At 37.5% G+C, this 9,851-nt stretch overlaps 2 protein-coding genes across 2 annotated transcripts in view; one reads left to right on the plus strand and one right to left on the minus strand.

Annotated features, from left to right (window-relative positions):
* Positions 1-326: 326 nt before the first annotated feature.
* ccr6b (chemokine (C-C motif) receptor 6b) lies at positions 327-1,427 on the minus strand. Its single transcript, XM_020588618.1, has one exon. The coding sequence runs from the start codon at positions 1,425-1,427 to the stop codon at positions 327-329; it is 1,101 nt and encodes a 366-aa protein (XP_020444274.1).
* A 4,464-nt stretch (positions 1,428-5,891) lies between these two features.
* The window catches only part of LOC109953193 (absent in melanoma 1 protein-like), a 46,524-nt gene continuing 42,564 nt past the window's right edge, over positions 5,892-9,851 (plus strand). Inside the window, exon 1 of the mRNA XM_020588617.1 lies at positions 5,892-6,382. Within this exon, the coding sequence (XP_020444273.1) occupies positions 6,072-6,382 (311 nt within the window). The 5' untranslated portion in view covers positions 5,892-6,071. The remainder of the gene's footprint in view (positions 6,383-9,851) is intronic.

Below are 9,851 nucleotides of genomic sequence, written 5' to 3' on the forward strand. Positions count from 1 at the left end.
TCCATCAGTTTTTACTTCTGGTTGTTCATACAAATTATATTCTGCTACAAAGTGACTTACTGTTACTGTCCTTACTGTGCTTTCTACATCAGTAAGGACACATAGGTTATAATATTTTATTCTATTGAAGGTAACTTGCTCATGTTTGCTCAGGATACAGTCAATTTCAATACAATATATGTCACTTTTATTTAAACACATTTTGCACAGATGCTTTTGCCCGTACATACAGTATGTAAAATTACAGCAAAGTAATGGCTTGGAAAGATGAGCTGCTCCTGGATCATTAGCACTGCTAATTTTACCTTTTAGAAGCTGCTACACTGTCACACACTGAATGATGACATGTTGTTAGAGACATCTGAAGATTTGAAGCCTGAAACACAATTACTGGACATTGTGTGTGAAGTGCGAGCAGAGTAGATGTACCTTTTGCTAAAGCACCATAGGTCCGCCATTATTTGCTGGAAGTGGCTTCTGAACTTCACTCCAATGAATGCATAGAGGATGGGATTGAGACAGCAGTGGAGGTAGGCTACACTCCTGGACACAGCCAGAACTTGGAGTTTAACCTGTTCTGCCTTACAGCTCCTCTCCTTGAAAAGAGACAGGGTGTGAACCAGCAGAGCCACATTGTAGGGAAGATGGCACAGGATGAAAACTACAACAACTGCCAAAACCACCCTGATGGCCTTGTGTCTCTGGCTGCTCTGTGCTCTCACCAAGGTGAACAAGATGCTGGAGTAGCATAACACCATCACCAACAGAGGCAGCAGGAAGCCAATGGCCATTTGAAGACTGGGAACCAGCACCTTCATTAGCCTTGCTGTTTCATAAGTGTTGAAAGACAGCTGACACATCACAGTGCCAGCATCAGACCCTAGAGTTTTCTCTTCAAAGTGCTCGGTGTAGATGAGCGTGGGCAGAGTTAAAGCTGCTGCAAACATCCAAACAGCTAAGCAGATCAGGCGACTGTAGATCAGCGCATGTGAGCGTGTCCCAAAAGACCTTCTAGCCTGAACTATAGCAATGTAACGATCACCACTAATACACGCAAGCAGCAGCATGCTGCTGTAGAGGTTGATACTGTAGGCTGACCTTAGCATCTTGCAAGCCACAGCACCCATTAACCAACTGTGCTGCTCGTTGTATATGATAAATGGCAGGGCCACCACAAAGATCAGGTCTGCTACAGCCACATTGAAGAGATAGACATCCGTCATTGTCTTGGTTCTCTTGTAGAATACGTAGGTGACGATTACAAGACAGTTGCCAATCAGGCCAAAGGCACAGATGATGGCGTGAATGTAAGTTTGGGTGATGACTTCTACTGGGTTGGGGTCAAGGTCGCAGAGGTAATCTGAGGAGGCTGTACCATAATCATAGTCTGAAGTCTCATAATCATAGTATGGAGTCACCGACGCCATGCTTATAATCTAGAGGAGAAAAGACAGCCATTAACACCAAACTGTGAAACACTGAAGAATTAGGGGACTACAACAAGAGGTCAACCAGTGCAAAAAGACTCAGTAACAAAAATGTGGCCTCACATTTTAATAAGGTTTACATCATAAAAGGTAGTGATGGAAACTGACTGTTTACTCAGTGTGACAGTAGTTAAGTCCAGTTTGAGAATTTTCATTTTATGCAACTTTATACTGTATGTCTGCTCCACTACATTTCAGAGAGAAAACTACTTTTTTTCCTCTTTAATTCCTTACATTACTGTGCTGCTATAGCTAATTGACACATTATGATACTACATACATGATAAAAGAAAGGTAAGATAAGATTTAGTGGAAACAAAGCTTTGTTCAGTCATCATTACACATCAACTCAATTATTAAAATAACAATTGCAAAGTGGCTGGGCTTATTAAACAAAAACAACACCAAAAGAATGAAATTTTTAAAAGAATAAAGCATGCAAATATATGTCTTTATAATAGTAATATTATCCAATAATGCTGTAAAGTTGTAATAATATAACCCTCAGAATGTGGCATTTCTTTATAATGAGTACTGTTAGTTTTGAAACTAGTTAGTTTTGTATGTGTACTGGTGGGAGAAGTACTTCAATATAAAAAAATAGTGTGGAAATACATTATTACATCTGCATCCAAAGTTTTACTTAAGTAAAAGTACATAAGTAAGAAGCAAAAGTACTTATTATGCATTATGGCCCGTTTCAAAATCAATAGTATATTACTGGAATATACTAACTATGGATTCATTCATGTGGAAGCTGGGGCTAATTGTAATTACTTGATATACCACTGGATAACTAAAGGTATATAGCACAATGTATTAGTTTGTTATGTTTTGTATTAATCTTTGAATGTACAAAATCTAGAAACTGAAGTTGTCAGACAAATGTCATGGAGTAAAAAGTATAATATTTGCAGTCAAACATAGTAAAGTAAAAGCATAAAGCTGGATCAAACTGATTCACTTAGAATTCTAAAATAATAATAACATCATCAAAGGTTTATAAATTGTAACTAATGACTTCATTACTGCTAAATATAGCTGTGTTTATCTTTAATGAATCAGTAAGCCTTAACCCTGCACAGCCTGGATGAAACTCATAGCTTTTTGTCTGCTGACAGGACAAAAGCCAAGTTCTAGTTCAGCTCTTCTTCTGATTTGAATGACCCAGTTTCAGCTCCAGTAGAAACCGAATGAATGCACACAGAGTTCAACTATACAAGGTTGCACTGTGTATTTGATACAACAAGGAAAGGCCACTGACATAGAACAAGGTTAGCAAACACCAACATACTGTACTTACTGTCAGCATAAAAATAAATCAATCAGAAATTAATCCATCTGTTTCTCTGACTGACACTAGAACATGAGTTTTTTTTTTTTTTAGTTTTTTGTTAGTTTTAAGTGATGAATATAAACTGACACTAACAAACACTTATAGCACAGAAATAAACATTATTTTAAAAAACCATTTCTTGTTTATGCAAATAGTAGCATGTGATAAACATATCACATACTTACTTCTTCAAAAGCCTAGCATAAAGAACAAACTTGATAATATGATGCCAGGTCTTGTTTCAGCCCTTCCCCTTCTGACAACTCACTATAGTAATATTATATATAGTATATTAGTAGCACCTGTCATTTTGAGAACCTTGGTTGTGCTGCAAATCCTTTTTCCATAATTTACAGAACTACTAGTTCTGTAAAAGTGTCTGTGTAATGTTTATGTGTTCTCTGTAAAAGCCATTTAACTGTTCAAAAGTGGTGGGGTTTTTTAAAACTTTGTAGTATTTCAAGATTTGAAATGAATCACATGAACTATATCAAAAAATACAATAATTTCATTTCCAGACTTACATGTTAATAACTGAATAATGCATGTACTGTCAAAACATCAAATATATTACCAGTTACCAAACCAAGAATTTGAAACATTTAGTGCTTATTATTGTTTATATTTTCTGTTCAGAATGTAAATACCTTGTAGAATGATGCCTCTCAGTTTATTGTTTATCCTCTGGACCTGATGTTGCCAGATTAAGAGAACGTGTAAAATATTTCTCTCAGGTACCTTCACTTTCACCGGTCTTCAGCTTCTTATGAGGAACGAGCTCAGTATAGCGGCTATATGTCGCCGCTACTGTGCGCTTAAAAAAAATCAGAAGAAGAAGCCAAAACCTCTTTTAAACCAAAATCGCGTTCCCACAAGCTCTGCTGCTGTGTGATAAGACAGCATCACTCAGCTTCCTGCTTTTGATCTCACACGCCCTTGTCTCTGCTCCTCACCTCTGTGCACCATTCCTGTTATCTGATGTATGCTCAGTGCACAGTTCAAGGTTTCTTTTGTTTTCCAAGAAATGTTTACAGTTATGCAAAATTGCTTGATTAATTCTAATTGCTCCCCATATTTGTGAACAACTGCTGTTTATGCCATGAGATTTTTTTGCTGATTTGAAACACACAGGCTGTCTTAGAGATACACAAGTTCCTATTAAATATCATCAGTGATATTTAGATGCCCCTTCCTTCGGTGTCACGTCCTCTCATACACACATACTCTCATACAAACATACCACACTCTATCTGTTTTTTTGTCTTATGTCCTCAGATCTCAGTTGGGTTATACTGAAAATATATTTAGCTTATATTTAGTTAGTTTTGTTTTTAATTCCCATCTTAGAGCTGTTTTCTCTCCTTTATTATCTGATTGTGTGTGTGTATTATTGTGGTGCATTTACTTGATTTTTGTGTCAGGCTAGTGGTTTGCTGGAAAAACAAGATAACAGGCTGTTAACCTACTCAACTACTTAGACTGTAGTTAGTTTTCCCCAGCATGACCAGTAGATGGAGCTGTTATATCAGAGCAAAGTCGATAATCAGTGGCGTGGAAGAGACCGAAGGCCTTTCGGAAAATGGTGTCATAACTAACAATTACTTCAAATTTAGAAATGCAATTTATTCTTTTCAAGTTATCGTTGTCAGGGATATAGTAAAGAAAGCATCTTGAGCTTTTATTTTAGAAAGCAACCATTTTTTGGACCTCACTTAAACTTAATGGCATAATTTAAAAAATGATGCAACAGTGAGTGCTCATTGATTTAAGTGATATAAACACAGGTCTTTTTGTAGGAGAAAAAATGAGTAAAATTATTTTTAAATTACACATAAGCCTACTGGCTTCAGTTGAGAATGAGACCCTAATTATTATTATTTTCAAGATAAGTGACATATTTGAATGCCATATAGGAAAACTTTAATCCCCTCAGTTCTCTAAAACTTAGTGAAAAACACCCAATGTACAGTCACACACACACACACACACACACACACACACACACACACACACACACAATACAAACATATACTGTAGTATTATGCAGTATAACTGCAAGTTTGCAAGAAGGTGAGACTAAATTGGGAGGGTTGTGTTGATAGTGTACACTGAAGAGTCTGTTAGCTGCATAAAACAAGCTAAAAGTAAAATGTTTGCTTTCAAAATAAAAGGTTTTTAGTCTAACCCCTTAAAAGAAAGCAGAATGTACAGCTGAATGCTAAAATGTGCATGGATGCCAAAAATCATGTGCAATGATTTGCCGTCAACTTAACATAGCCTGTAAAACTGTATAATAAACTCTTTTTCTTTCTCAGTCATTTGGTTACACTGTTGTTGAAGTTAATGTCGGCGATATTTCCATCACCCACAGACAAGACAGGTGGACTCATGCTTTATAGTAACTGGGGGACATTGTATGTCACTAAGCCTATACCTCTGAAACAATGAATTAGCCTAATTGATCAATCTTAAGAAGCAACTGTATTGATAAATGAAAAATGTTTTCACTCATTTGTCAAAATAAATGTCAAACATTTAAGTTTGAAAAGAAGATTAATGAGTCAATTGATAAAATAAACTTTTTTGCTGATAATAAAGTTGCTAGTTTCTTTCAATTAAAAAATGCTGAGATTGTGTATATTTTATAGGCAGATTTCAGAGTTTTAATATATATATATATGTTTTTCAACCAACAAAAACTAATAAAGGTCTCGGTATGGCCAATCTTTATCAGCATTAAAACTGTGGGGGGAAAGGGGATACTCATATAAAAAATTACAGAAAATATAGCTGAACTTTAAAAATGTGTTGTATTAATTTAAACTTTTTGAAATTTTCTTGTGTTCTTGTGAAAATTTCATAATGTGAGGCAAGTTGCTGGGAGATTTATGACCTCGGACCAGACACTGTAACTGTCTAGAAATATGTGGATGTGCTGTTTGAACATATTTGTTTATCTGTAAAAGACTCGTGTAAACTTTTCATCCTATGGCGATTTTGTAAATAAGTCAAGTCAATAACGTTGTTTCATGCTTTATTCTGAAGGTTCCAATCGGAAGTTAGTCTAAACGTGCACCTTTCCCACCTGGCGGAACCGGAGTGCGCGTGTGCGCGTGTGGGCAATTCCAAACGCTCGCGGCCACCCGCTCTGCAGGTTATCCTGGTGAGTCCTACAGCAGTAGCTACAAGTAGGACAGCTCTCCCCATGTGTTTATCTGTGGACTTTCAGAACAAGCACTTCACACACCATGAATAGGTCCAACTCGCTGAATGTCAAGGGTTTGTTAAAACTAAAGTCACACGAGAAGGACAATAAGGCGCTCAAACGGTCGTGGTCGCTGAAAGATGGAAGTGAGACCAGCCCCAGAGATACGACGAGCCCAGGTCCTTTAGTCCCGGGAGACAGCGCCACATCGCCGGATAACGTTTTACCTAAATCCTCGAAAGAAAAAAAGGGAAAGCGGTTCTCGTTCAGGCTGAAAAGGAAGAAATCCAGGAGCAAAGCAGAAGAAGACGTGTTCTTAGACAATGATGACACAGAGGGCTTCGCCAGCCACCGGTAAGGAAACCAAATAGACAAAAAACAAGAGCTTCCCCCCCATGCCATTAACTTTTGTTCAGAGTTCTTTTGAGACCATGGGTGGTCTTTTTAAATTGTTTTTTTTTAACAGCATACAAATTAAACATATGGTCTTTTGTGTAAATTATACTATTACTTTTGCATTAGTGCATTAAGTTTAAACAAACAAACCACCAGAACTGTAGGTCACCATCCTCCATTTTGTAAAAACAAAGGTATCAAAACCCTTTATCAGACAATTCAGTTATGTTCAATACAGTCTATATTAGGCCTGTTACCCTAAGGACTGTCTTTGTCAGTGGACCACCAGTGTTACTACTGGGCTATTAGTTCTTTTTCTTTCTCTCTTATGAATATATGTGCCCAGACTGTCAGAAAATCAACTGGCATGAATTTCATTGATGATTTCGACCACATTAACATTGGAATTTAAATAGAAAAGAGTGAAGGGAGCATTTCTGAGCATTTACAGATCAGTAAAGACAGCTGCATATTTAAATTGCAACCTATAAAAATAAATTTATGATGTATAATGTCGGGCAGCCTTATGGATTTGTCCGAATAATGAGACAGGCAGTGCACTTGTATTTCTGTTGGAGCAATGCTCCTATAGGCATTTTTTTCTTCTGAGACATGGTTATAGTCTGGTTTACCAACAAGTTTGAGCTTCTCCCTAGTCTATATAAATCTGTTAATTCATTATTTACTCTGAAAACTGTTAAACTAGTTTAACACACCTGATAGAAACATGATCACACATTCTCCCATACACTATGTATATGACTTGATAGTGATGCTAATGGGGCCCCTGGGAACTCTCTCAGGGGTCCTTAGCAGTCCCTAGAGCCCACTATTGGAAACCAGTGCTCCAAATTTCACATACAAAAAGAAGTGAAGGAAGCAGTTAATAAGTGTTGTGGAGTGACTGTTTTCCCCCCTGGCACTCCTGTGGCGTTGAGCTGCGGCTGTGCTAGTTTAGTCATGCAACTCTTTGCTGGTGTCGAGCTTGAAAAATGCAGAAAGAGGTAAACAGATACACTGAGAAGAGAGTGCAGTTTAGTTGTTGGCACACAGACAGGAGAAGTTGCTGTGTGTCCGGTGCTCTATGCAGTTCAGATATTTAATTTTACAGATTAGTCCTCCTGCTCTGAAGAGTCACCCCCCATTCTGTTTAGCTGCCTTTAAGGGAGGCATTTCATCTCTTCAGTCTTGCTCATTTAACCAACAGTGCAAGACTGTGCTTGATGGGAACATGGGGAACTCTGACTGTGAAGCAGTAAATATCCATTCTGAGTCTTTCTTCCCTGGATAAATTAAAGACTCAGAAAGAAGCTGGTCAACCTCACTGAGTCACATTGATGACAGAGTATTTCCCATTGCTTTATTTATACAAAGTATTTCCAGTTCTCTTTTTATGTTTCATCAAATATGTATTGAGAGCTGCACCATTCCATGCCCCATACCAATTTGTGGAGATGTATTCCCTGTGACTCAGGTGTTGCTGTCGCACGTTAACCTACATTGACAGATGCTGTGTGTGTTGATGAGGAAGGCAGGCATTGCATAAAACCTGCTGTGCAGGTTGGACACATTGTATGACACATTATCCCATTCAGTCCAATTATTAATGGCTCGATAAATTTGATGTTGTGTCTGAGCTGGATCGGAGTAAGTATGACTAATACAGAAGACGGTGACGTATGAACAGTGCGTACAGGCCAGAGAGATGAATGGTACTGCCACATATTTATTAGCGAGGAAAAAAACATAACCATATGAGTCACATGCTACAAGAATGAATTTCTGCTGAGCTTGACTGGGTGTAATATTGTCACATTAGGTTGTAAGTGCATTGGTGCGTCATGAATAAATTCATTAGTCACTGAAACCTTTTTAAAGTGGCCTTTCCTTAACCTCTAGAGTCCTGAGCTTTGGAAACCCAAGCTGTGCGGTCCTCATATGAGGACGCAGGGACTCTAGAGGTTAAACATCTGCAGGCCACTGGGAACAGTCAAGTGCAGTATGACACCTTTTTATATATGAAAACCCTTTTTACTTGATGATTTGCTGTAGTGGCTAAGACTGCCAGGGGGAAACTACAAAACAGGCTTTGAGCACATTTCATTTTATCAGGCTGTTGGCAAAGTTTTGCATTTACAGATCCAACAGATTTGGAGAAACATTGTCATCCCTATGTTGTTTCTGACCTCCTGATATGCATGTCTGAGCAGTGACGGTAAAATGCTTAGATGGTTTGCAGCATCCATGTAAATGTAATATTTCTGCTGGAGCAGTCATCTGATTAATAGATTATACAATTGACAGCAAATTAATTGGCAACTGTTTTGATAGTTATTTGGTTGTTTAAAGGATAAGGCCGATCATTTTCTATATTAACAGCATTTTCAACACTCTCCATACAGAGACTAAAGCCGATAACGAATTGCCCCTAATCACTGGTGATGTCAGTCAGCAGTGGATTAGCTTATTCATCTGTACCTTAGACCTCCATTGTTATTAAAAATTAAAATCGTAGAGAAATGCAGCGCTGCACTGGGTCACATGTTTCCTTATTACAAAACACATGATCCTAGTTAGTATTTGTTACAAATATCCAGAGATCTTGTGCATGGGCTCTTGTGTCTTACTTATTTCAGACAACATTTTGGGACAACATTTTTAAAATGGTTTTTGTCTCTGTATGAGGAGTGTTTAAAATACTGTTCATATAGAAAATGACTGACCTTAGTCATTTTTGTCAAACATCCTGTGGTTCCATACTCTGTAAAAGGATAATTTGCCTATTATGAAATATTTTTGAGTTTTGAACAAAGAGCTATTTGAAGAGGTCACCTTGAGCTCTGGCAAATTGAGTCTGGCATTTTTCCTTTTTATGTTTATAAACCAAATATTTTTTTTTTTTGATTTTATTCTTTCAAGCATGTAAAGACAGTTGATATATCAACACAGATAATTTCACACATATCCACAAATGCTAATCCAATATCAATGTGCTTATACCTAGTACATGCTTGAATGGAGTAGGAAGAAGTCAGACTTATCCAGTCCTACCCCATGACATCATCTTACCATCATTGGTTTGCAAGCAGTAAATGATTCACTTCTACACACACACATATTATACTAAAAAAAGAATATAACAGTGTTAACATTCTTACATCACACAAGTGATATACTAAAGAATGGTTACAAAATATACACCACACCCACAATAGTCCATGTAGTTAATCATTGAGCCTGTTCTTGCATATATCTTCCTTTGACCTCATGATTCTCATTTGCTCTGACATGCACTGTGAGCTGTAGGGTCTTATATAGACAGGTGTGTGGCTTTCCTAATCACGTCCAATCAGTATAATCAAACACAGCTGGACTCAAATGAAGGTGTAGAACCATCTCAGGGATGATCAGAAGAAATGGACAGCAC

The sequence above is a fragment of the Monopterus albus genome, unplaced genomic scaffold (genome assembly GCF_001952655.1).
Source record: "Monopterus albus unplaced genomic scaffold, M_albus_1.0 scaffold573.1, whole genome shotgun sequence".
NCBI lineage: Eukaryota > Metazoa > Chordata > Actinopteri > Synbranchiformes > Synbranchidae > Monopterus > Monopterus albus.

Coding starts and splice junctions, on each gene's coding strand:
- ccr6b (XM_020588618.1), bottom strand. CDS start 1,427: ATGGCGTCGGTGACTCCATACTATGATTATGAGACTTCAGACTATGAT.